Raw genomic sequence first — 26827 nt, forward strand, 5'->3', positions numbered from 1 at the left:
AACCTGGGGCTCCTCTGTGCAGAGAGGGAAGCATGTTCCTGGGTGAAGGCTGTCAGGCGTTGGCGGCTGCAGGGTGGGCTTTCCCCCCTGGTGCCGGTCTGGAAGAGGCCATTTTCTGGTTTGAGAAAACACAGCAAAAAGCAGAGCCCGGCTTTGCTGCTGAGAGGCCTGGTTCCCAGCCCTGCACACAGCTGCCTGTCCGGGAATTTCCACCCGGATTCGCAGCACAGGCCGTGTTCCTGCCTGCTGCTTGGCCGTGGGCCTCCCTGGCGTGGCTCCAGCCCCTGCAGAATGGCTGGCAGAGCCCTGGAGGGAGCCAAACAAGCCTGAAGCTGCACCCCTGCCTGTGCCTCTGCTGCTGCACGCATGGGTGCTGGGCAGAGCGGGCACAAGCGTGGGCAGGAGCATGGGCAGGGGAGGCAGGGCTGGCTCCTGTTTTGGTGCTGTCTTGCGGGCTGTAGTGCCGGGGGACATGCAGGCAGGCCCTGCTGGGAGCTAGAGCCAGGGCTTGGTTTGTGATCTCCCTGTTGCCGCCCTCCCTGGATTTAAAGGGGAGCTGGAGGGTTGTTGGCTCCGGTTGCATTTGGCCCAAGCCATGCTGAGGGGGTAGGCAGCTGGGGCAGCACTGCAGGAGAGGCCTGGCTGCGGCAACATGGTCTGGCCGTGGGCCATGCCGGGGATGCAGCACTGGTGGGTCAGGGTGCAGGGGGTGCAGAGAGCTGGTGGCTCTCAGCGTCCCTCCCCACCTGGCTCTACCCAGTCCCCTGCAGCTTTCATAACCACATGCACTGCCATGTGTCCAGCGCAGATCTCAGCTGCCTTCAGGGGACACGGGACTTTCCCAGCAGAGGCGTCGGAGCAGCTCTCTCTGCACACCAGCTGCTTACCGAGGAGGACCCTCCATGGCGGCTGCCGAGTGGAGCCCGTGTAGGTACGCAGGCTCGAGGCAGGATGGAGGCGGAGGGCTGTGCAGCTGAACAGGGAGGGAGGGAGAGCTGGCACTGCAGAGCCTGCCCCCTGCACTGCTCCCCTGCCAGAACAGGGGTGGCCCTCGCATGTGGAGATGTAGCAGCAGATTAAATTTTAAATTGGGTGCAATGATCCGCTTGGGAGTTAAAATAGGCTGGCTGGTCCGCACTGCTTCTGTGACACCAAGTACTTCAACCTGAGGAGTTAATGCATCTTTTTCTTCCCTGTAGGACCGGTGAGCAGGTACCGCCAGATCCTCCTCCCCACATGTGGTGAGGCAGACAGGATTACTGGCGCGACAGAGCAAACTCATAAGCTGGTGATGATAGGGCCTCACCATCCAGAAGAGCTCCAGGAGATCAAAGCCGGTGCCGGGTGAGATTCTTATCGCTCCTTACTCACCGGGCTCCAGGCAGGTCTCAGCGCTTCTGCTTTCTGTGGTAACAGCTTAAGCATGCATGACCCAGTAGCTGGCATGAGGCTGTGTGCATCGGATAATCCTCTCGGCCCAGAGCCGCAGCAGGTGGCCGGCTCTCTAATCGTGCAGGCTTAATGCTCTCCTTGCTTTGCCTTTGCAGGTCTGGCACGATGACTTGCTGCCAGGTGGTTGCTTTTGCTCTCCTTTCTTCCCAGTGCTGCAGCTGGTGACCTCGTTCCCGCTCTTGTTCCCTGGTCCACGCTGCAACTAGCCAAAGGGCGGTTCTTGTCACAGCCTGTCCTGGAGCCGACAACACACTGAGATGACGCCTGCACCTGGTGGAAGGCTGCCCTGGTCCGTCCGGACTTCCAGGAGTACTTCTGTTACTAGACAGTGTATCCCAATGGCACCTGCACCCTCACCATGGTGGAAGTGAGCCCCCGGGTGAGTGGCACAGAGAGGAGAGAGCAGAGGCAGCGTGTGTGATGCAAGTGGCAGATTTATGGTGCAGGCAGGTGGTTTTCTGTCAGCAGGAACCGCTTCCTGATGAATTACCCCTTCTCTGCCACTGACAAGATCTCCATGGGCTGCACAGGCGTGCTGGTGTCCGAGCAGCACGTTCTCGCTGCTGCCCACTGCATTCACAACAGCAAAGACTACGTGAAGGGGGCCAAGATCAAGGCGGGTTTCCTGGCACAGGGTGCTGGCAATGGGACGGGAGGCTGGCGATGCACTGGGCTCAGGTGTGGCGCATGCAGGTGCCCAGGGGCTGGATCCAGGGACCCAACTTGGTCAGCATGGACTGTGACTACACCCTTTTGGAGCTGTGCAGGACACACTGGTGCCCGCACATGAAGCTGATGGCAGCTCTGGCAGCAGAGGAGGTGGCTGGGAAGAGGATTCATTTCTCGGGGTTTGACAGTGATCAGCCAGGTGAGCTGGTCTACTGCTTCTGTGGGGTGGAGGACGAGATGGTCCACCTCATCTACCAGCACTGCGATACCAGGCCTGCTGTGTCTGGCTCTGGGGTGTATGGCAAAGTGTGGGACCCCATATGACACAAGTGGGAGAGGAAGATGATCAGGGTCTTCTCAGGGCACCAGTGGCTGGGAAGCACCACGACTATAATGTTGCTGTTCACCTGATTGCTCTAAAGTTTGCTCAGATTTGTTACTGGATCAAAGGGGACTCTACAAGCTGTCACACTGAATGAGAACCACAGCCTGCCTCTTCCCCTCCCCAGTGCAGATGGCTTTAAGTGTGGTGTTCCTGGCAAAACTGCTCCACTTTATTCTGTTCTGTATTATGGAGGAAGAGGGTCTCCACAGGTCACAAGGGATCCAGCAGAAAATCACTGGAGTCCAAGTCCTGATTCCCCAGGAATCTTGAAGGGTGGTTTAAGCTCCTTTGGTTGGTGCTGGCATGAAGTCAGCATCAGGATTCTTTACAGAGCTTGGTTGTTGGCTAGGGAAAGTGGCCTCTGCTTCCAGCATATTAACTGCTCACGACTTGGAGAGGCAGCCAGATGCTTCCTGCTAAGCTGTACTCGGTTTGTCTTGGGTTTCATCAGGTCTCTCGGTCTGCTGGCTGCACTGCCTGGCTTGGCACTGCTCCAGCAATGTGAGGACACAGGGTTTTTCTCTCCTAATAGGACCTTTGTGTGCTGATGAAAGGTATCTGAAAGGCAGCCCTGGAGCCTGAGTTTTCTGGGCACAGAGCGTGCCATGGCCAGCAGCCCAGCCAGGGCAGGAGGGGCTGCTCCAGGACCCTGGCAGCCACCGTGCTTGGGAACGCTCCTTGGCAAGGACGCCTCTTCTGACTGATGCGGCATGGTGCCACATGGATACCTACACGTGGCTGCATGGGCCGAGAGCTGGGAGCCCCTACTGACTTGTAAACTTGCTCATCTCTCTTTGATTCTGTCTGGGATTGCTGTAGAAGGAAGGGATCCTGACATTTACTGCAGCAGTAGTATTTGAGGTGGATTCTTTTAGGTAAATACCTGTATTTGAATAAAAGTCAGCACAAATCTCTTTGCAAAGGTTATGTTGAAAGAGGAATGGTGCACAGATTGCTAGCCCTGGTTTGGGACTTACTGAAGGAAACACTCTTCCTCCAGACTGAAGTGAGTGAGACAGGGAGATCTGTGTAGAGCTGAAATCACAGTATCTTGCAAAAATAGGGACTGATGCCTTCTGCAGTCATAAATCAGTGCAGGCACCTGACTGAACAGATTTCTGCATGTTCTGTCACATACATAGGACTGATGTGTCCAACAAGCCATACCAGGCTCTTCCAGGAGCAAACTGAAAGCTTGCCTTATGTTTCCCTACCTCATACACAAGAGATTCCTTTGCTAATCCTAGAGTTTAATGGCCTCTCCCCATCTTCCTTAAGTTTTTTCCCTGCTGTGTTTTCTCAGGCAATTATTCCCTCTGTAATTCATATTCTCCACAAGGGACCTCACGCTGATGCTGCTTTACCAGGCTGGACAGGTGACTGCTTGTATTTTTTGCTCTTAAGTCAATGTCCTGCTCCTTTTCACTGCATCGCAGGGGCAGCCTGCATCACAGGCTTCTCAATGCTATCATTGCTTAAACCTGCTGAAGACTAAACATGCAGTTCCTTCAAAACCTGTGACAGCTGTACAGGCACAGCAGCCTGACTTGCAAAACAAACAGGTAGGAGATGTTTCAACAAAGTAAATGTAACACTCTCTCCTGCTCAGTTATCAAGACTTCGGGGTAATGTGAGTGTTAAACTACCTTAAATTGTATGCCTGGTGTGCAGATGGGTGTGCAACAGTTTCTGTTATCTTGGATGAGCTAATGCATGAAAAATCATAATTACACGTTACTGGGCAGGGAGTAGCTGCTATTATTTACATAATACAAACCCAATTTACAGACAGAATTTAACTTGTTCAATGGAATTACCTGCCCTGAGAGGTTCTTGGGGACAGATCAGAAAGGGTTTTCGTCTCCTCTGGTCCCTTGTTCGGACCGTAAGACCAGGTTAGGGAGTGTCAGCCATGCTCTTCTTAAAATGGGAAGAAAGCCTGTCATAAGCACAGGGAAGGGAATTCCTGGTTCATTCCTCTCTGCAGTGCACACAGGGCCTTTGTTTTGCTTTATACACTCCTCTGATTGTGGAACAGGTGACAGGATAGGGAAAGTTCTAGAACCTGCTGATGTGAAACATAAGGACTTTTATTCAGAGCAGCCATACACTTTATAGGCAACTTCCTTCTGACATCAGCTATCAGCTATTGCAAAACAGAAGAGGAGAAAAAGCCAGCACCAAGATGGAAACCAAGAGAAACACGGTGAGACTCACACCCCCTTTTAGTGTTTGCAAGTGACAGCAGCTTTAACACACCAACAGGAGATGTTCCCCCCTAGTTTGTGTCATAGAGCGAGTGGTTTTGATGCACAAACTGCAACAGGTACAGGAGTCACTGTAGTAATGGGTTGACCTTGGCTGAATGCCAGGTGCCCACCAAGCTGCTCTATCATTCCCATCCTCAGCAGGACGGGGGGGGAGAAAATAAGATGGAAAACAACTTGTGGATCAAGACAAAGGCAGTTTAATAAAAGCAAAAACAAGGCTGCGTGCGGAAGCACCTCCTCCTTTCTCTTAGCATTTATTGCTGAGCAGATGTCATATGGTATGGAATATCCCTTTGGTCAGTTTGGGTCAGCTGTCCTGGCTCTGTCCCCTCCCAAGGTCTTGCCCACCCCCAGCCTATCTGGGTGAGGGGAGGAAACATTGGAGAGACAACCTATTCCATACCATTTGCATCATGCTTAGGTCCCACATAATTTAATACGTATATATATATCTTCTAACCATCCCACTGTGTTTAATTCTTATTACTGAAATCCCTTCTTACCAACACCTACAACTTATACTACATACTTAAACCATCTTTATACCCAACTTACAGATTTATACATTCTCATTAACTACTGTCCCCTGTCCTTTAACAGATAGATATTATTCTCCCAGTCCATGGGCTTCCTCCACTCCTCCAAATGTTCATAAGAACAGGCTATGACTTGGGCCTCATCTGTCAAGATGGGTGTTCAGGACAGGAGAAGCAGTAGGTTTGATTGTTGGGCACTAACACTGGCTTGGTTTGTGTCATCATTGCATTCGTCCAGTTCCTTGCAAAACCTACTCTGTAGGTTCAGGTCATTCCTGCTACATCACTTCCTACAACATACAACTCACATCACAGATTATTTTTCCCCCAAGGTTAAATCTCCTTGAGGCACATACTGGGTCTCCCCATCCTTCTGCATTACCCACCAAGTACACCCAGGTCCTTGAGTGAAGACAATCCCATAAAGGGGTTTGCCTTTTCCCATGGGAGAAGCAATCCACACCACCTTCCCCAGCCACTTCCCTATGTGCACTACGGGGACCTTATCTCCTCCCACAGTATGTATGGGTTTTGTTGGGCAGGACCAGATCCTCTGGTGTTAACCAGCCAAGTGGCTTCTGCTGAATTTATATCCCAGTGCTTCCATGCCCCATTGCCCAATGCTCTCAACATAGTCTTTAACAGTCCATTGTATCTCTCAATCTTTCCAGAGGCTTGTGAGTGATAGAGGATGTGATACCCCCACTCAGTGCTGTGTTTCTTGGCCCAGGTGTTTATAAGGTTGTTTCAGAAATGAGTCCCATTGTCTGATTCAATTCTTTCTGGGGTACCATGTTGCCACAAATTTGCCTTTCATAGAATCATAGAATCATTAAGGTTGGAAGGGACCTCTGAGATCATTGAGCCCAACCTGTTAACCTAACTGCCTGGTCCACCTCTAAACCACATCCCTAAGCACCACATCCACACGTTTTTTGAGTACTTCCAGGTACTGTGATTGTACTACTTCCCTGCACAGCCTGTTCCAATGCCTAACCACTCTCTCCGTGAAGAAATTTTTCCTAGTATCTAATCTAAATCTCCCCTGGCACAACTTGAGCCCATTTCCTCTTGTCCTATCACTTGTTACTAGGGAGAAGAGACCAACCCCCACCTCGCTACAACCTCCTTTCAGGTAGTTGTAGAGAGCAATAAGGTCTCCCCTCAGCCTCCTCTTCTCCAAACTAAACAACCCCAGCTCCCTCAGCCGCTCCTCATAAGACTTGTGTTCCAGACCCTTCACCAACTTCGTTGCCCTTCTCTGGACACGCTCCAGCACCTCGATGTCCTTCTTGCAGTGAGGGGCCCAAAACTGAACACAGTACTCGAGGTGTGGCCTCACCAGTGCTGAGTACAGGGGCACTATCACCTCCCTGGTCCTGCTGGCCACATTATTCCTGATACAAGCCAGGATGCCATTTGCCCTTCTAATTTTCTCCCTGCATAACCTAACAACATCCTGGTAGTCCTCCTGAGTTGCCTGTCCCTTCTTCCAAAGATGGTAAACTCTCTTTTTTTTCCTGGGTTCCAGCCAAAGCTCTCTGTTCAGCCAGACTGGTCTTCTCCCCTGCCTGCTCATCTTTCGGCACATGGGGACGGCCTGCTCCTACACCTTTAAGACTTCCTTCTTGAAAAACATCCAGCCTTCCTGGACTCCTTTGCCCTTCAGGAGTGCCTGCCAAGGGACTCTCTCAACCAGAGTCCTAAACAGTCCAATGTCTGCCCTTCTAAAGTTCAGGGTAGCGGTTTTGCTGACCCCCCTCCTTAATTCTCCAAGAATCGAAAACTCTAATTTCATGGTCGCTGAGCCCAAGACAGCCTCCGACCACGACATCGCCCACCGGGCCTTCTCTGTTCATAAACAGCAGGTCCAGCGGGGCACCTCCCCTGGTTGGCTCCCTCACCAGCTGTGTCAGGAAGTTATCTTCCACACACTCCAGGAACCTCTGAGACTGTTTCCTCTCTGCTGTGTTGTATTTCCAGCAGATATCTGGTAAGTGGAAATCATGAGACTTCAGCCAGCTGCTTGTAGAATACTTCATCTGTTTCTTCATCTTGGTTGGGTGGTCTGTAACAGAGTCCCACCAGAATATCTGCCTTGTTGACCTTCCTCCTGATCTTTACCCATAAGCACCCGACCTTATCATTACCATCGTTGAGCTCTATACTATCAAAACACTCTCTAACATATAGAGCTACCCCACCACTTCTCCTTCCTTGCCTATCCCTTCTGAAGAGCCTGTAGTTGTCCATTGCAGCACTCCAGTTGTGCGAGTCATCCCACCATGTTTCCGTGATGGTGACTATGTCATAGTTTTCCTGCTGCACAATGGCTTCCAGCTCCTCCTGTTTATTGCCCATGCTGTGTGCATTGGTGTAAATGCACTTCAGTTGGGCTATTGATCTCGTCTCCAACACAGGTATGCCACCCCCTAGGCTCATCCCTAGCAAGCCTAGTTTTATCCCCTTCCCCCTTCGAATTTAGTTTAAAGCTTTCAAGGCCTAAGATGGTATTTCAGGCAGTGGCATGTTTTACAGTGTGTGTTTCTAGCCAACCAGTAGTTGCTTCCACCATGGTGAGTATGTAGCCCTTGCTTTGGTGTGTTCATGGCAGTGGTCCAATATAGTCAATTTGCCAGGCCTTGCCATGTTGAAAACACAGCCACCACCCTCTATTCCAGGGAGACTTTACTCGTGTGGCTTGCTTGATTGTGGCACAAGTTTCACATTCACGAGTGACCTGTGTGATGGCCTCCATGGTCAGGTCCACCCCTTCATCATGAGCCCATCTGCCTATTGCATCTCTCCCTAGATGTCCTGATGTTTCATGGGCCCATCGAGCTACAAATAGCTCACCCTTACGCTCCCAGTCCAGGTCCACCTGAGCTACTTCAATTTTGACAGCCTTGTCTACCTGTTCATTGTCTTGATGATCTTCAGTGGCGTGCCTTTTGGGCATGTGAGCATCTACATGACGTACCTTTATAGCAATGTTTTCTACCCGGGCAGCAGTGTCCTGCCACAATGCAGCAGCCCAGATGGGTTTATCCCTGCACTACCAATTGGTCTTCTTTCACTGCTGTAGCCAACCCCATAGGGCATTAGCCACCATCCAAGAGTCAGTATAGAGATAGAGTATTGGCCACTTTTCTCGTTCAGAAATCTCTAGGGCTAGTTGGATGGCTTTCAATTCTGCAAACTGACTTGACTCACTTTCTCCTTCAGTGGCCTCAATGACTTGTCATGTGGGACTCCACACAGCAGCTTTCCACTCTCATGGTTTCTTACAACACTACAGGATCCATCAGTAAACAAAGCATCATCATCTTCTGATAACTCGTTATATGGTGGTGCCTCTTGGGCACGAGCCACCTCCTCAGGCAATGCTCCAAAATCTCTGCCTTCTGGACAGTCCATGGTCTCTTCCAGGATTCCTGGGTGGTTGGGTTTCCCCGGTCGAGTTCATTGCGTGATCAATGCTACCCACTTACTCCATGTAGTGCTGGTTGCATGATGTGTAGAGGAGATGTTTCCTTTGAACAACCAGTGTAGCACAGGCAATCGCAGTGCCAAGAGGAGATATGCTTCTGTACCATCTTCTGAAGCAGCTCCAACCCCCTCATATGCTGCTAGTATCTCTTTTTCAGTCAGGGTGTAGTGGGCTTCTAATTCTCAATACCCCTGGCTCCAAAACCATAATGACTGACCGCAGGTTTCTCCTGATGTTTTCTGCCAGAGGCTCCAGGTGAGACCATGCTCCCCAGCTGCAGTGTAGAGTACATTTTGCACAGCTGGTCCTGTCCAGAGAGGCCCAAGAGCTACCGCATGAGCTATCTCCTGTTTGATATGCTCAAAGGCTTGTTGTTGCTCAAGGCCCCACTCAAAATAGCTCATAGACTCATAGAACCATAGAATGTCCTGAGTTGGAAGGGACCCACAAGGATCATCAAGTCCAACTCCTGTCCCTGCATAGGACAACCCCAAAATTCACACCATATGTCTGAGGGCATTGTCCAAATGCTTCTTGAATATTGTCAGGCTTGGCACTGTGACTACCTCCTGGGGGAGCTTGTTCCAGTGCTCCACCACCCTTTGGGTGAAGAACCTTTTCCTAATGTCCAATCTAAACCTCCCCTGGCATATCTTCCTGCCGTTCCCTCGGGTCCTATCATTGGTCATCAGGGAGAAGAGATCAGTGCCTGCCCCTCCTCTTCCCCTTGTGAGGAAGCTGTAGACTGCAATGAGATCTCCCCTCAGTCTCCTCTTCTTCAGGCTGAACAGACCAAGTGACTTCAGCCGCTCCTCATACAGCTTCCCCTCTAAAACCCTTCACCATCTTCGCGGCTCTCCTCTGGACACTCTCTAGTAGCTTCATATCCTTTTTGTACTGTGGCACCCAAAACTGCACACAGTACTCCAGATGAGGCTGCACCAGTACAGAGTAAAGCGGGACAATCACCTCCCTCAACCGGCTGGCAATACGGTGCTTGATGCGTCCCAGGACACGGTTGGCCCTCTTGGCTGCCAGAGCATAGTGTTGGCTCACGTTCAACTTGCCATTGACCAGAACCCCCAGATCCCTCTCTGCAGGGCTGCTCTCCAGCCTCTTGTTCCCCAGTCTGTATGTACATCCAGGGTTGCCCTGTCCCAGGTGCAAAATCCGGCACTTGCCCTTGTTAAACTTCATATGGTTGGTGATTGCCCAGCTCTCTAATTTGTCTAGATCTTTCTGCAGGGCCTCTCTGCCCTCCAGAGTGTCAATAGCTCCTCCCAGTTTTGTGTCATCGGCAAACTTAGATTAGTAATCTTTCAAGTCCTGCACCCAACTCATTTATGAAGACATTAAAGAGCGCTGGCCCTAAGATGGATCCCTGCGGAACCCTGCTAGTGACTGGTCGCCAGCCCGATGTAACCCCATTTACTATAACCCTTTGAGCCCAGCCCATCAGCCAATTGCTCACCCATTGCATTATGTGTTTATCCAGCTGTATGCTGGACAATTTGTCCAGGACGATACTGTGAGAGACAGTATTGAAGGCTTCACTGAAATCCATAAAGATTACATTGACTGGCTTCCCTTGGTCAATGAGGTGGGTAACCTTGTCATAGAAAGAAATTAAGCTGTCTTCCCTCTCAGTTTGTGTACATGGGCTTCCAGCTTAAAGGTGGAAGCCCACCATCCCACTTCCTCATGTCCTCCCCTGGTCATGCAGGAAGAATCAGAGTGCGCCATGCAGCACAGGCCTGGGGCTCACTTTCCCTCTGACCAGGGCAGGAGGGGACTGATGGCTTGGGGTGCCCCTGACAGCCAAAGTGCTGGACCATAGGGATGAGGAGGGACAGAGATTTTCTTCAAAGTTTTGGAGCCAAGAAGACACTCTCTCCATGGTTGGTGTATCCATATCTGGGCCAAATATCATTGCCAAGCTATTAGAATATGACACTGGGGCACTTTGAATCACCTTCCTCCACATGGCCTGTGTGCACAGGACATCCTCTGGATCTTTGGAGACCTAATTATTGTCTAGATCACTGTACATGACTTCCAGCACTGCTTATTATCTCAGGTACTGGATGCCTTCATCTGTGGTAGTCCACTTTCCTGGGGAGTTCACAAGATCTTCCTTGAATGGATATCTTGCTCTCACGCTTGAGAGGAGCTGTCTCCAGAGATTGCAAATGGCTGCCTCTTCTCCAATTCCTCTCTCAATTCCCTGGTTTCTAGCAAGGGATCCCAGCTTTTGGGCTTCCCTGCCTCCCAAATGCTGACTGTCAGTCCCATTATCCCAGCATCAGAGCAGCCAGGCAGCAATCCACTCACCTGGCTGGTGGCTGTAATCTTTCTGCATGTCTTGAAATTCTGATGAGGTCAGAGACCAGGTAGTTTTCACTTCTTGTCTGAATTCTCTCACTCCTTCCTCCAATTTCTTTGCCCAAGGACCAGCTTCTTGATCAAACCCTTCCTCTTCTTTCTCCTTGCTTACTAATTGATGATATGGACCTGTTGACCTCCTTGTCCACTGTTTCTTTTTCACTACTGGGGCAATTGGAGTTGTCGTTGTTTGGGTCCCTATCACTACTATCATGTCCTCAGATGTTGTTTGCACCCCGGTCTCAGTCAAGGTATTTTCAGAGGTGGTTTGGGTCCCTGCCTTAACCACAGTCCTCTGACAGTACTGAACTGTGGCTCGGCAGGCACAGGCCACGCCCCAGTACAGTGCTAGAAGCTGCTGGTTTTCACTGGAGTAGGCAAGGTGGTGCGTCAGTTTGCCAGGGTTGCTTGCCTGTTCAGGTGTAAAGTCCCAGGCTATGAGAGGTGATAACCGCCCTAGGAATCTGCCCAAATCCTTCCACACACCCTGCCACCCAGGGACCGGCTGCCTCAGGGCACATTTCAGTATTGCCTCACCCAAAAGTTGCCTTCTCTTACACCAGGACAAGACCAGATTCCACAAACCCCATAATATGCCAAGAGAATTAATTAGTAGTATTAAACAGCTCACTCAAGTGTGAACAAGGACCTCGGGAGCCTGCATAAGAAAACCACCCACATCAGTCCTGGATAGGAAGATGTATTTTCTCATCCTCCCCACAAAACAACTCCCCCAGCACATCAAGGCCATCAATGCCAGGGCAAAGCACATAGCCATTGTTTGTACTCACATGTTCCCAAGCTCAGCAAAATGAAGAGATAAGCGGTGGAGCTTATCCACGACAAACTTGTGACCCACACAGAAACTTGCTACTTAATAACTACTACAGCTACAGCACACTTAATACAAAACTGCTGTTCAATCAGGCCCCAGGTTGGGCACCAAAAAGGACTGTAGTGGGTTGACCTCAGCTGGACACCAGGTGCCCACCAAGCTGCTCTATCACTCCCCTCCTCATCAGGGCGGGGGGGGAGAAAATAAGATGGAAAACAACTTGTGGATCAAGACAAAGGCAGTTTAATAAAAGCAAAAACAAGGCTGTGTGCAGAAGCAAGGGAAAACAAAAGATTTGTTTGCTATTTCCCATCAGGTGATGTCCAGCCACTTCCCGGGAAGCAGGGCTTCAGGAGGCATAGCGGTTGCTCCAGAAGACAAACGTCATAATAATGAATACCCCCCTTCCTCCTCCTTTCTCTTAGCATTTATTGCTGAGCAGGTGTCATATGGTATGGAATATCCCTTTGGTCAGTTTGGGTCAGCTGTCCTGGCTCTGTCCCCTCCCAAGATGTGGTGCTGGAGCGTGCCCAATGAGGCTGGTGAGGGTCTGGAGCACAAGTCTTACGAGGAGCGGCTGAGGGAGCTGGGGTTGTTTAGCCTGGAGAAAAGGAGGCTGAGGGGAGACCTTATTGCTCTCTACAACTGCCTGAAAGGAGGTTGTAGCGAGGTGGGGGTCCGTCTCTTCTCCCAAGTAACAAGTGATAGAACAAGAGGAAACAGCCTGAAGTTGTGCCAGGGGAAGTTTAGGTTGGATATTAGGAAAAACTTCTTCACCAAAAGAGTAGTGAGGCACTGGAACAGGCGGCCCAGGGAAGCGGTTGAGTCCCCATCCCTGGCAGTATTTGAAAGACGTGTAGATGTGGTGCTTAGGGACATGGTTTAGTGGTGGACTTGGCAGTGCCAGGTTAACAGTTGGACTTGATGATCTTAAAGGTCTTTTCCAACCTAAATGATTCTTTGATTCTAAGATCTTGCCCACCCCCAGCCTACTGGGTGAGGGGGGGGAAACATTGGAGACAGCCTTGATGCTGTGGGAGCACTGCTCAGCAGTCATCAAAACACTGGTCTGTTACCAACACCTTTCTAGCTACCAATACAAAGCACAGCACTATGAGGGCTGCTAGGGGGAAAATTAACTCCATCTCAGCCAGACCCAATACAAGTGTTTATTTAAAAAATTAAAAGAAACTTTTAACAAAATCACACTGAACAGTGAGGATCTGAAAAGCCAGGCAGCACTGGGGACATCATAAAGAGAAATGCTCTGCAGGCCCTGGCCAACACAAGGGCTAGATGTGCAGACAAGCACCTCCAAGTGGATGATCAGACCTTGTTCCACTTCTCTCATCCGAACAGCGATACTGCTTTGTAAGCAGATGAGGTTGTAAATTAGAAACCTGAATCTCTTGTGCATCCCCACAAGGTGCCCAGGCAGCTGGACGGCTCCGATGGTGCTAAGCTTTTAAGAAGTTCCATTGGAGAGCAACCACAGCTACAGTTGCAGTTTGGAGGAAGCCACCTGCTTAGCTGCAACGTGAAGAGTATGTCATAGCACAGGGCGTGTGTGACATGCTGCATTTCTTCTTACCCAGAATCCTGCAGAGCTGTCCATTTTTTTTCCCTTGTTGCCCTGTATCAGCACAGAACATCGTCTCTAGCCCAGAAGGAAGGGGGAATGAATACATGTATATCCACAGTCTAAGGAGGGTCACCTTTTGCTGGAACTTGGATCTCACTCCCTACCCCAATCCAAAATGAGGGAACAGGGCTAGCTCTGGAAGGACAGAGCCCTCTACGAGCTAGGACCCACGAGGCAATTAATAGATTGCAGGCTGATGATTTGCCTTCTGCATCTGAATGATCTTGCCAAAGCCACCTCTTCCCACATCGTAGTCTGTCCGGTACTCATCTCGCACCTGGGGCACAGCAGTAACACAGATGTTAGTACCCTGCACTGCCTGTCTCCTGCTAGACATCAGAATCATCATCCCCTCCTTGCTCAGTTGGTGAGGAACTGAGTGAAGTTCAGGTTAGAAGCACTTTGACTTGTTTGAAATCCTTTCAAATAATCCACCAAAAAGGTGGCAATGGTGGTGAAAATGACAAATGAGGATATATCTGATGGCTGAGGTCTTTTTAGACAAGAAGCAAAGAAGACCCCAAAATATTTTCATTCAGCTTTGCAGCCCAGCTTTCTGAATTGCCAGGCTTGGCCTCCGTAACATTTTCTCCCCTCCACCCTGGAAATCTGCAAAGGAACCTCACCTTTGCACTGGGACAAACTGCTGCACTATGAGATTGGCCTAGCAGCCACGCTGTCCCCCTCCATTCAAATTCTCATCATTTTTAGATTACTAGCTTGGATTAGGGAACATTCTGCTTGCATTGCAGGAAGTTTGGACTCCTAGATAGAAATAGCCTTAAGTTCTATTTCTAGCTTTTAACACCAGGCATCAGTTACCAAAACAACCTGGGACTGGCTAAAGTTCATTATCAGGTCTTTACCATCTACACGTTGTTCTGCACAAGACAAAACTAGGAAAGCAGTACACAGTTTTAGGGGGATCAAATTCAAGGTATGAACTGGTATTGCCTTTACCTGTCCTCCAGTCTTTCCTCTTCCATACTGTCGCCCCTCCTTAAACCCTGCATCCCAGTCAGTTCGAATGATGCGGTCATCTAGTCGTGTGCCGTTGATAAATCGCATGGCGTGTTCAGCGTCTGCTCTTGTGTAGTATCTGAAGCATACTATAAGAAGAACTAAGCGTGCTATTTTGTGGGGTACAGGGAAAATAAAAAAGACAACTATTGTATTTGAGAAGCAGAAAAACCCTGCCTTCCAGCCTTTTCTACTCTTCCTGCTTTTCTCTGTGGGATCAAAAACTGCACTCATTTAAATCCAAGCTAAAAACAGCTCCCACTCGGAAGAATTCTGAACTTTAATGTCAGTACTTGCACAGACAAGAAGTAGCTTTGGATCACTTATTTCACAAGTAGTTGAAGCAAACACATTAAAGCCTTGCTAAGGGCAAGAAATCTGTAATATGCCTCTTTATACTACATGAAACTTGACTGAATTTGAACAGGAGGGGCAGGCCTCACAGGAGAGCTTTGCAAAGACAGTTCATGGTACAACATACAAGTGTGTACCCTGTGCTTTGGAATACCACCATGGCTTATTCTGCTACTTCATTCAGGTGTAAAGTTAAGGTGAGAAAGCGAACATGTGCTCTGGCCATGCAAGAGCTCAGACTGACAATTGTAACAGTTCTCCTTTTGGCCCTAAAATTATTAAAGAAATTAACAAATTAAAGAAGCTCTCTGCCACCTCCAGAAAGTACAGCAGCGGTAGCACTTTTCACCTATGGCACTGCTGTACAGTCTGTCTCTCAATTAAGCTGCTGGTGGGGAAGCAGCAAGGTTGGAAGGGAAGCGCCTGGTAGAAAGCACTTGACTATCACTCCTTCTCAGGTTTTCCACAGCAGTACAGCTCAGCTTGCTGTGCAGAGAGGAACTAAAGGTGGCAAGCACACATGGGATGACAGTAGCAGGGAACCAGAGAGGATACTCGACGAAGCAGAAGCCACAGGGGGTTTTCTTGATCTTGTCCAGCCCCATGACGATCCTCTTGACGTCTCCGCACTTGGAGAAGAGCTCCTGGATCTGCTCCTCGGTGGTGTAGAAGGACAGATTGCCAACGTACAGCGTGGAGGAAATTTTCAGGGATTTCTCCTGCAGCTGCCTGCTACCCTGAGGGCAGAGGGGAGCACGCAGCGGGGTGAGCACGGCTGCCGCCCCGCTCCCGCCGCCAGGCCCCTTCCGCCGCCTCGGAGACGCGGTGCCCTCCCGCTCGCCGGCCCCTCGCACGGCCGTGCCCCGGCAACAGCTCTCCCCCCTCAGGCGCTCCTCCACCCCCCCGCCCCGGCCGGGCCCCGCCGCCTCGGGCCCCTCCGCCCCCACCCCCGCGCCTCAGGCCCGGCCGCCGGGCACACCCGGAAGTGCTGGTCGCGGTACTGGCTGATCTCGCAGTAGGAGTCGCTGTTGAGCCCGCTCAGCGTGGTGTGGAGCAGCCCCGACATCTTGCCTGCGCCCGGTCGGGCCCTACTCCCGGGATCCTTCCAGAACCGCCGCGGCGCCCACCGGACGGCAAGCGGGGCGGCCGGTCCGCCACGCCGTCCGACTGGCCCCGCCGCCTGTCGTTCGGGGCGAGAAGGCGGGACGGCAGCGCCGGACAACCAATCGGCGCGCGGAGCCACCGGGAGTGCTGGGTTCGTCGCGGCTGTGGCGCCAGGCCCGGCATGCTCCGCGGCGGGGTGCGCGCGCTGCCTCTCCCGCCCCTCCGGCCTCCTCAGGGCGGCGCCGGCCATGGCGGGAGCGCGGCTGGCGGCGGTGGGAGGTACCGCCAGCCGCGGGGCGAGGGCTCCCTTCTCGATAGGCGCCTGCGAGCCGCCGCCTGTTGTTGGGCCGCATCTCACGCCCTCCCCTCTCATCTTGTCTCACAGGGCTGGTGCGGGAGCTGCTGAGGGAGGAGGCCCCGGCCCGCATCGCCGCCCTCACCGAGGAGCTCTTCCAGGCGGCGGGGAGCATCTGTAAGGAGGACGGGAGCGCGGCTGAGGTGGAGCCCCGGCCTGCCGGCCCGCTGCCGCCCTCCAGCCCGCCTGAGGAAAGGGGGGTGCAGGCGGCAGCGCTGGCCCAGGTCGGTGCCCGCCGTTCCTGCCAGCGCCCCGCTCTGGCTTCCCCTCTGTCGCGGGGAAGGCAAACGTTCGGCTCCAGCACTGCTGGGATGCGAACAACGCAGTCTTATTTTTTCATCTTTTAACCCAATAGCGTGAAAGTCCAAAATAAAGTGGAAGATCTTACATTTAAAAAGTCAATGCAAAATGTTGATCCTAAGTGTAAAAGTGCATTGTAATGGGAAAAGTTACCGGTATCATAGTGATGTTAAGGTTTTTATTCTTTCAGTTTTCTAGTAGTATCTGCTTTCAAGTAAAAATGCAAGCATGGAGTGCTGATGCATTAAGAGTTTCGTACTGGGTCAGAGGAGAGGTCCTCATCCTCTGCATGCATTCCGATAATGATAGCAGATACTTGAGGAAGAAGAAGCCAACAAGCGTGTCATTTTAACTGCCTGGTAAACCCAGTACATAATATTAAAGAGTAGGAAGTACTTATTTTCATACATTGTAAAAGTGAATTAGGATGTTGTTTTTAATGTTTTTAATTTTAGTTTTTTTTCCTCCTGTGTATTTCTTCTGGAGGAGTACTTAAAAAGTAGTAAATGTCTGTTTTAAAAGACCTTTTTCAAAAAGGAGTCTGATGAGTAATACATGAATCTGGAATAAAAACAAGACCAGCTGAGATATTGTCCAACCTTTTCCTCCAAAATTATATTTTGAAGGGAGATTTAACTCATAGTGATTATCATCTAAGGAAGACTGATTTTGAAAGTCCTAAATTTGTGACAAGGAGCAAGGTAGGTTAGCAAGTGTCACAACAGAAAGTATGCTTAGTGCAGTCTGTAAAGAAATACAGGGGCATAAAACTGGTATCCTTCAGTTCTTCCTGCATCAGCTTGGCTAAGTTATTTTTAAAGAAAGGAGAAATCATTAATTTGTAATCTGATCTCTTCAATAAAAGGAGCCATAAAACATCTCCTAGTTAGGCAAGAGCATATTTGTAGGCAAGATCTGCCATGGCAACTAGGATTTGTAGTGATGGAAAGTGCAGCCCTTCAGGGTGGGTTGCTAAAGGAGCTTATTGCCTTTATGTAGGGCTGCATCATCTTTTTAACAAGAGTATGTAGTCAGTAGCCTTTGTTCTTTGTTTACTAATCAGAAGTTTCCCAACATAGGTATTTAGAATAATTTAAACTACTTTTCTTTCTGATAGGCAAAAAAGGTGAAGCCTTACTATAGATATGTTTTCAAACCTGATACAATTCTTACAGCTCTTTTCCAATCCCGTCAAATTTTTCAACGTGTTTAAAATGTACATAATGTACTCTGCAAGCTGCCAGTGAATCAGCTGTAGTTTGGACATGGTGATGTGTTATTGCACAAATTTTGTATCTATGAGTGTTTGTGAGAAAACTTCGTCCGAGATGGATAGGGTAAGTGAGGTCATGTTTTGCTAAGTTTGGAAAATGACTTGATAGAAACATAGGTTAGGACATTTCAGTAATATGACAGATTAATGGGATTTGTTTAGGAACATATTTGAATGTTTCTGAAGTCCACCACTTCACTTACAGAATTCACTGTTCTGCATAATTTCAAATTGGAGCTGAAGGCACCGATGGATGATGTGACATATACGTGCTATTGGTCATATGATTAATTAGTTCTTTTTAGTTTCAGGTCTTGTCAGCCTTGGATTTACACAGTCATGTTCTTCCTTATCTTTCTTCATCTTATAAGTGCTCTCGTGTTTTTAGAAGATGTGAAATAGTCTTTCAAAAAAATGAATATATCTTATGAAATATACTTATGAAAAGAGTACACACTTCCTGCCAGCTGCTTATAATTCTTCTGAAATGATGGATCTGTAGAAAAGAACGATGCATACTTTTAGCTGAAGAAATGCTATGCGGTCCATTCAGCATGCCTGTTTTCAGGTCACTATCCCAGGTCTCCCTGTGGGATCATGTAACAGTTTCATGGAAAACTCGCACCTTTGACTCCCAACGTAAAAGGAAGTTGTACAAACTCGAACAGGTTGTTACTGTGATACATGTGAAAGATGGTTCCTTTTCCAGTAGTAAATTTCAGTGTGACCCAAATCCAGGACAACATTAAATCTAATGGAATTCTCCTACTCAGGTTGAAGAGGGTGCAGTAAGCCTGTGGAACTGGGCTGTGACCAAACACATGGGTTCTGTTGTCAATGATGAGCAAAGAGCTAAACGTACGTATGTGTTCTGTACCTTCCTAAATGTGTTTTGGATGCTGTAGCACAAAAAGGAAAAACTCTCTGCTGACGTAGTGCTGTAGATTCGTTTGGCTCTTTGCAGATAGGGTATAGACAGAAGAAAAAATACAGCTGGGGTTGTATAAACAGTTCAGGAAGGAGCATCCTGGTGTAATAATGATCTCCTTGTGACACAGAATCGGTGTAGGCATTCTTATCGTTCCCCCTTTCTGTGCCAGAGCATCAGTAAAGAGGTGACGTGACCAGAGGAAGCTGTAATTTGCCTTCTAATGCTATGGTTTTAATCTAAAAATGTATGGAAATAACATAGATGTAAATTTTAGACTGTTGGTCACTTAGTTTATATCAAGTGAGGTTGTTTCTTTAATGTAACTGTCTTGTCAATGTTTACATACAGAAAAACTCAAAATCCTCTTTTTACTTCCCTGCTTTAGCCAGGTACACAGCTGGTGGGTTTGCTTGGAGCCAGGAGCAGGGCTCGGGGAAAGCAGCACTGAGCTTTTGGTCTTTTCCCTCAGCCTGTTCTTGATGTGGTTCTGCAGGATTGCAATATCTGGCCTACATTTTTGTCTTGAGGGATTATAGTCAAAATTATGTATAATCTGCATCATATAAATTATATCAGGTAAAGGGAAAAGGGTAAGTTTACACAAAATAAGTAGTAACTGTAGAGCATAATGTGCTCAGATCTTGTATTACAGCTGAAGGGCCAGGGAGAGGCTATTTTAAATACATTAAGTGGTGTCTTTACCATCCCTGAGGTATAAGGAAGGCCTGAAAATATTTTTGCTTTTTACTTTGAAAATGTAAAGATTATTAAACTTCATTTCCCTGTTTTGCTGAAGGCTATTTTGAGGCTCTGAAGACATGTTACTGTAAGCACCTGTAATATAATTAAGTCTTTGAATACCACATTTTTAACTTAAACTCTCTCTAAAGTGTTTTGATGAGTATCTTTTTTTTCCTTGCTGCTTAAAAAGCAGTTTTGGGCAGCTTGGCTAAAATTCAGACTGCTTTGACTCCTGAAGCTTTCAAATTTTTCTCTCTTGTAATTTAAAATGGCAAGCAGTCTTTCTGACATGGCAGGGCCTGACTTTCAAAAAAAAAAACCAAAGAGAAAAGGGAATTTATGAATGTCTGCACTGCTTTCTTGCAGTGCGGTTTGTTGCCTGCAGACTGGTGTGCCTTTGCGAAGGCAGTGATCCTCCAGAGGGAACTATTCGAAGACAGATTTTGGTAAGGCTGATGGTGGGTGAGCAATGAAGTACAGCTGATCACCAAGGGAGAGTTGATCACCTTCAAACCCTGTTACGGTTGCTTTGGAAAGAGAGTGAAATATACCTGTAGTTCTGGGGACCTGTATTATCACAGGGATACCTTGCTGAGCCACTACAGTTAGGCATTTCTGGACAGTGTGGTTAGCATCACATCTTTGTCATATGGTAAAATGTTACATGAGCAGCATATTCATTTATTTCAGTATCTTATAATATTGTCTAGTAGGGCACCATAAGTCTTGTGCCGCATCTAAGCATTAAGGACTTCATTCAGACATGAGAGGTGCTTGTCAGAAATTGAAGAGCTGAAATACCCCTCTCCTACATTAGATATGTGCATCAACGAGATGAGATCTAACATTGCCCTTCTTGAGAGTGACTGTATTTTCACAAAGCACTTATCATTTTCTCCTTCAGATGTCTATGAAAACTGGGAAAGGATGGATAGATATTGGAAAAGCTGATCTTGCCGATGGATTTCTAGAGATTGCTATGAATGTAAGTTCTTTTCCAGTTTTAATTTCTTATAAACACACCTATTTGTAAGTTCCATGGGTGATGCCTACGCTTTGTTTTCCAGAGTATAGAAAAACTGTATGCGAAGTTACTTAAGGGGAGCAATGGTGAAGCAGATACTCACGTGCACAAAGCTGATGTGGAGAAGAACCTCTTCAAAGTACTCTGTTATCAGGCTGAATCAGTATGTGTCCTTCCCAGTTTTCCTTATAAGTCACTAGGGGGAGAGAGGGAAACTCTGACCCAGTTATTAGATGTATGAATGCTTGGCATTGAAGACTTGCTGAGGGATGTATTTCCTTCACTTAGATGTAAGTTAGCAGATCTCCTGTTTGCATTCAGTGTTGCAATCATTTAATGATTTTTAATTTGCCTAATTTATCACAGTCATTTCTGCTGTGGTGTTTATATCTTCTAGTTCAGATTTGCTGCTCTATGATTTGGCTAGCATGGATGTTTATAAAACAAACACCTGTCTTTCTGAATCATAAATGTGTCAGTTCCAAAGGTGCTTGACTGAAGAAGGGGGATAGGACTGGTGTAGAGCCTGGGTTCCCCGAACTGCATTTGTGTAACATGTACACAGCAAGACGGGTCACTTCAGAATGCTCAGCATACTGCACTAGTGTTTGCAGCTAGGCTGATTGAAAGTATATGAAGGTAGTATTCATCATGGCTGCAGATAGCTAAGGTTCGTATCTAACAAGTAGATATAATAAGACACATGTGCAAAGTCTTCTGTACCTTACAACTTTCATGATTCTGCAAACTCATGAACATCATCAAAGCTATTAATACTATATGCCATCAGACAGATATTTCAATACACGAATACCCTCTCTTCCATGACCTCATACATGCTGCTTTCCTCATATAAAGGCTTTAAACAGTGGGAGAATCAGTATAGAATTACAAGATCTGTAAATAGTGAGTTCCATGACATTTCATATTTTCTTTTAAAGTCCCAACCTCTGTCATCATACAATGAGGTAAGAATCATGGTGATAATTATAAAAAAAAGCCTAATGCAATATGAGAGAAGTCTGAAAAAGTGCTAAAGATTTTCTAGAGGATCAACAACACAAATTACAGTAATTCAAAGTATGTAATTTAGAAATTCTAAGTTTTGTGAGGCATTGTTGTGCCTGACGGAAGTTTCCTAGTACTTTATCAATGCTATAGACTATTACAGACATATGAATGTAAATGAGAAAATGTAGTTGCCTGCATTTGTTGATAACACCACTGACCTCAGCATCTAGAAGGGGAGTGCTATCTCCAAAATTCTCAAGAGCTTCCTGAAACAGGCCAAAGCAGTGGCCAAAATTCTTAGTTTGATCATGGAGACAAAAGAGGACCTTAAATTATTGGAGAGCTGGTTTAAGATTTGCTGAACTGTTGCGTCATCTTAACATCTGAATGACCTTGTCCCATACATCTGGCCTTTTCACACTACTGAAGGACTGCAGTGTTTTTCTGGATGTCTTTATCATCTGGCAATATATAGAAATATACAAAATTATTGTAGCAATGGAAGGACAGATATCTAATCCCAAACCTAGCTTTACTGAACGTGAAAAACTCAAGTCCTGTTTTAAAGAATCAGTCTTTTAATGAATTTTAAAGAAAAGTTGCTCACTAACAGTTTGTTGGCATGCTCTACTGCTTTCTTAGGCAGTTGCTCAAGGGGATTTTCAGAAAGCGGTGATGAGTGTGCAGCGCTGCAAAGATATGTTGATAAAATTGCCAAAAGAGGTAAGTGAAATCATCCCTTCTTTATCATTCCAAACTTTGAAAATCTGCTTTCCTCTGTATATGTTAAAGAATGACATATGTCATGTAACATTTTGAAAAGTACTCTGAACTGTGTCTCTCTTCTGTGATTGGTTGCTTTTTTCAGATTTTCTTACTAAAAATTTTGCATGAAAACAGCAGGGTTTTTTCTTCAAAGTTCATTTTTTTTTGTTTCTTATAGTTTATCATTCGAAATAGAATGATAAACTCTTCCTACAGAATGAGAGAAGACAAATCAGCAAGCAAGGCAAAAAGATTGCTGAATTGAATATGCCACCTACTCTTCTACAGAACCAGCTGCATTTTGCATCTTGATCTTGTATATTGCTTCTTCACTTGTACCCATATGAACTTTTGTCTGGAGACAGATGGGACAAGAGAAGAGCTGAGCTACTAAGTTTTTGATATGCAAGTCTATCACTACCCTCAGTACTCATCTTCAGCTTCATGAAGCTGTAGAGCTATGAATGGAGGCTTCCTGTTGCACTAAACTGTGTTTTTTGTAGTTCTTGTGTCACAGAACAATGTCCAAAGAAAACAAACTCTAGCATATGCAGACTGGTTCTTTGTTTGCAAAGATAAAAATATAATATGTTTATATCAGAATAAACTTCCCCACATTTATTTTAATTTGCTTACGTTAATGTTTTTCCCAATATTTAGGAAACATTTTGTTGCTGTCTCTGTGGTACAGGTAATAAAATTCAAAGGGGTATATGTGAATCCTGAAAGGGAAATATGGGAAATACGGTTGGAGTTTAATTGGGTTTTTAACGAATTGAACTCCAACCAATTTTAAATTGGTTTTTGTGATCTGCAGGCCTTGTTCAGTGCATCTGAGTGACTAAGTCAGTTGCAGGGGTCTAGCTTTGATTTGAATCACAAGAGCAGAGCTTCTCACTGTGAGTTATTGAAAATGCTCACTGGGGTCATTGCATTACTGTTTCTTATTTAATTTTAAATTAATTTCATGATTTCCGCTTAAACTCCTCCATGCAATAATATTAAACTTCTCATGATGAATGCTCTCCACAAACCAGGAGCACTGATGCAGGCAAGGAAAATGTTTCTGATCATGAGAGAGACAATTTACTTCTGGTATTTAAACAATGAGAAAAAAGGAGAGAGCTAGTGATGGCTGAGTGGCTTCGAAACTTTTGAACCACTAGGTAGCCATCAGTCCTTAACGCTTCCAGGCTCCCATTGTACCAGAGAGCACTTGCAGAGTATCACGGGGAGATTGTTGTGTTACGGTAATGTCTGGTACCACAGATAGCTGGAGAGGATTTGCAGCTTGTGGATCATTAGTGGTCTGTGAACCATAGCTGTGAACTCTTGCCCTACAGGGTAAAATGCCAGAATTGTTCCAAACACTTGTTGTTCAGAAAGGTGCCAGGTTTATGGGGATATTTAGTGTTATGCTTGACACCTGGAACACAGTCATTCACTGAAATAGTATTTTAATTATCCTTTGAAATACTTCTTTTCCAAGCATGCAAGTAAATGACTGGGGTATGCCACAGTATGCCTACAGCGTTATGCTAAACACTTTGCTTGCAACCCTCTTAATACAGTAAACTTTCTGTTCTGGAAAGAAAATGTTCACAAATGAACTTATGAAAAATAAGGGTTTCACATCTGAGAGTGATCGGTTTTCTTTGTTCATGCATACTGAATCTGGATTTGTCTCTAGATTGCAATGAGATAAACAATAAATTTGAAGCAAGACGTTGTGCTGCCTCTCCCATTCTTGCCTGAAGATTTGAAATCTGTAGTCACTTGCAAGAAACATCATTTATACTTGGAAAAGAAAGTTACTGCAGAGGCAAAATGAGTGTAAATATTGGCAGCCTGTTAGCATATAAAATGACTTTTCTGTCTCTTCTTTGGATGACGTATGACAGCTGCAAATCATTTCAAAGGAAAGACAAGTTGTTATGAACACACATTGTCAGAGCTGACTAATAAAGCAGAAAGCAACAGTGCTCTGAATAACCAAGAATTCAAAAACAGTTTTCTCCTAAAACTTGTAATGTGGATGACCCTTTTTTAACCCCAAAGAGACATGCTGGGAGGAAGCTGTTGTGGTTTAACCCCAGCCGGCAACTAAGCACCACACAGCCGCTCACTCACTCCCACCCCGGTGGGATGGGGGAGAGAATCGGAAGGATAAAAGCAAGAAAACTCGTGGATTGAGATAAAGACAGTTTAATAGGTAAAGCAAAAGCTGCACACGCAAGCAAAGCAAAACAAGGAATTCATTCACTGCTTCCCATTGGCAGGCAGGAGTTCAGCTATCTCCAGGAAAGCAGGCCTCCATCACGTGGAACGGTGACTTGGGAAGACAAACGCCATCACTCCAAATGTCCCCCCCTTCCTTCTTCTTCCTCCAGCTTTCTATGTGAGCATGATGCCGTACGGTGTGGGATTATCCCTTTGGTCAGCTGGGGTCAGCTGTCCTGGCTGTGCTCCCTCCCAGCTTCTTGTGTACTTGGCAGAGCATGGGAAGCTGAAAAGTCCTTGACTAGTGTAAACACTACTTAGCAAAAACTAAAACATGAGTGTATTATCAATGTTATTCTCACACTAAATCCAAACCACAGCACTATACCAGCTACTAAGAAGAACTCTATCCCAGCTGAAACCAGGACAGAAGACTACCATGAAGAGGCTGAGTCCTCTTCACTTAACTATGTAAAACTTTTTTGTCATTTTTAAAAATGAAGTTGTAATATTCCCATTTTTCCTCTCAAGTTTTAATTTTTATTGTTTACTTTACACAGTTCTAGTGCTTTCAGCATGATTTCTTGAGGAACTATTCTACCTCATGTGTTTCAAGAATCCCGCTGTTTTGCATGTCCTGGACTGGTTAATGAAGCTTCACTTTCCCACACAATTATGATTCCATTTTAGTCATGTTTAATATCCCTTTGTATAAGGTCAGAAGTGATAACAGTGGATATATCTTTGAAGTAAAATGCATTTTGAAGAACCTGAGACTGGAGTGCTGTAGATCTAATGATGTTTCTACAAAAACATTATAGAAGCAGGAGTCTTTTATTGCAGACCTGTTACCTGTCAATCCTCTGTTACAATTTTGGAGTGGAAACCTATGAATGGAAGAGGTATGAACAGAGCTCCTTCTGGCTCAGGTAATGTGCAAAGGCAAACAAAATAAAATCCTGCTTTTGAGGTGTAAGAATATATGTGAGAGAGAGAAAAAATGTGAGAATACAAGATTCTAGCTGAACCAAATTAGCTGAGCAGATACTTAGTGACTGTCTTACTCTGTTGCTTAACATTTATGTCGCTTTCCTCATCGATTTTCATGTCATTAGAATGAGTCTTCTTTCCATGGTTCTTGTCAATTCTCTCCCTGACATTTCTTCCAAAGAGATTATTTTTATGAAGAGGCTGTTCCCAGTTCTTGCGCCATTCATAAATGATAGTGAAGGGATTTGAAAACTTTGGAAAAGAGTAGATTAATTCTTCTGACTGGTTTTAAATTGATTCGTTTTAAACAGTATTTGAATTTCTCATAAAGGAGGTGCTTCATTGAGAGCAAGTCCTTGACTGATGAAAGACACAAACATCAAGATGAAAAAGGAATAGAGATGATTTGGATAGGATCCAAATAAGTAATGTGGTACTACTGAGGAAGAGAAAATGTAGGCTCTCGGGAAGAGTATCCTCATGCCAGGGTCACAGCGTCAGCTCGGAAAATTTGTTTTTATCTCTTCTTGTTCTTTTTCTTTTAAATAGGCAGAAGAGAATGAATGGCAACATATCAAATTCAAAATAGTTATGGTCACATATGTTGTCAAAGAGGATTTGTAGAAATGCTTAGAATTAATTACAGCTGGTGCTTTGGAGATTATTTTATATTTTATTCTTGTGGAGAATTAAATACCGAGTCCTGATGACAAAATTTGAGGAAATAAACCTTTGTGAAGTGCAAATAATTATCTGGAGAAAGAGATGTAGCTCCATCTAGTGGGTTAAGATTTCCCTGTACTGAGAGTGTATTAGATTAGGAAACAAATGCCCAGTTATTATTTTTCTTTCTAACAGTTCTTCATTCACAGCATTTGCAATTAAATCTGGTTTTGTGGAATTACCACTGCGTTTTCTCCTGGTGGTCCTTTGTGCTGTCATTTAACTTTTAGAAAAAGAATGGGGAATCATGACTCCCAGGTTCTGTTTCTGTCTCTGCTATTGATTTGCTGTGATCTTGAGAACAGGTCGTGTATAACTTTTGTGTATGACTGTATTATATGTCAGGTGAGAATGA

The 26827-nt window shown here is 46.4% G+C and overlaps 2 protein-coding genes and 1 pseudogene across 3 annotated transcripts in view; 2 read left to right on the forward strand and 1 right to left on the reverse strand.

The window, feature by feature from the left end:
• The first annotated feature begins 1810 nt into the window (after window positions 1-1810).
• LOC104012973 (serine protease 23-like) lies at window positions 1811-2600 on the forward strand (annotated as a pseudogene).
• Window positions 2601-13168: 10568 nt separating this feature from the next.
• Window positions 13169-16326, reverse strand: LOC104012972 (nuclear cap-binding protein subunit 2). Of its 2 annotated transcripts, none has more exons than XM_087748903.1 (4): window positions 16107-16326; window positions 15591-15772; window positions 14622-14760; window positions 13169-13938 (listed from the first exon to the last, which is right to left on the reverse strand). In XM_087748903.1, exons 1-4 carry the CDS (start codon window positions 16320-16322, stop codon window positions 13840-13842), a joined length of 636 nt encoding a protein of 211 aa, XP_087605029.1. In that variant the 5' UTR covers window positions 16323-16326; the 3' UTR covers window positions 13169-13839. The 2 variants fall into 2 exon arrangements, with proteins under 2 accessions (XP_087605029.1, XP_087605030.1); XM_087748904.1 differs by having other exon boundaries at window positions 16015-16148.
• Window positions 16327-16387: 61 nt separating this feature from the next.
• The window catches only part of TEX11 (testis expressed 11), a 34400-nt gene continuing 23960 nt past the window's right edge, over window positions 16388-26827 (forward strand). Inside the window, exons 1-8 of the mRNA XM_087748905.1 lie at window positions 16388-16418; window positions 16525-16637; window positions 18841-18925; window positions 20106-20185; window positions 20644-20724; window positions 20807-20926; window positions 22417-22497; window positions 25603-25688. Coding sequence (XP_087605031.1) covers window positions 16388-16418; window positions 16525-16637; window positions 18841-18925; window positions 20106-20185; window positions 20644-20724; window positions 20807-20926; window positions 22417-22497; window positions 25603-25688 — 677 coding nt within the window. The remainder of the gene's footprint in view (window positions 16419-16524; window positions 16638-18840; window positions 18926-20105; window positions 20186-20643; window positions 20725-20806; window positions 20927-22416; window positions 22498-25602; window positions 25689-26827) is intronic.

The sequence above is a fragment of the Nipponia nippon genome, unplaced genomic scaffold (genome assembly GCF_047370975.1).
Source record: "Nipponia nippon isolate SJK-2023a ecotype South Korea unplaced genomic scaffold, ASM4737097v1 scaffold_12, whole genome shotgun sequence".
Classification (NCBI taxonomy): Eukaryota; Metazoa; Chordata; class Aves; order Pelecaniformes; family Threskiornithidae; genus Nipponia; species Nipponia nippon.

Coding starts and splice junctions, on each gene's coding strand:
- LOC104012972 (XM_087748903.1), bottom strand. CDS start 16,322: ATGCCGGGCCTGGCGCCACAGCCGCGACGAACCCAGCACTCCCGGTGG. Junction 14,761..15,590: donor TGTGGCTTCTGCTTCGTCGA/GTATCCTCTCTG, acceptor AGTATGCTTCAG/ATACTACACAAGAGCAGACG. Junction 13,939..14,621: donor GAGGAAAGACTGGAGGACAG/GTAAAGGCAATA, acceptor GCTGTGCCCCAG/GTGCGAGATGAGTACCGGAC.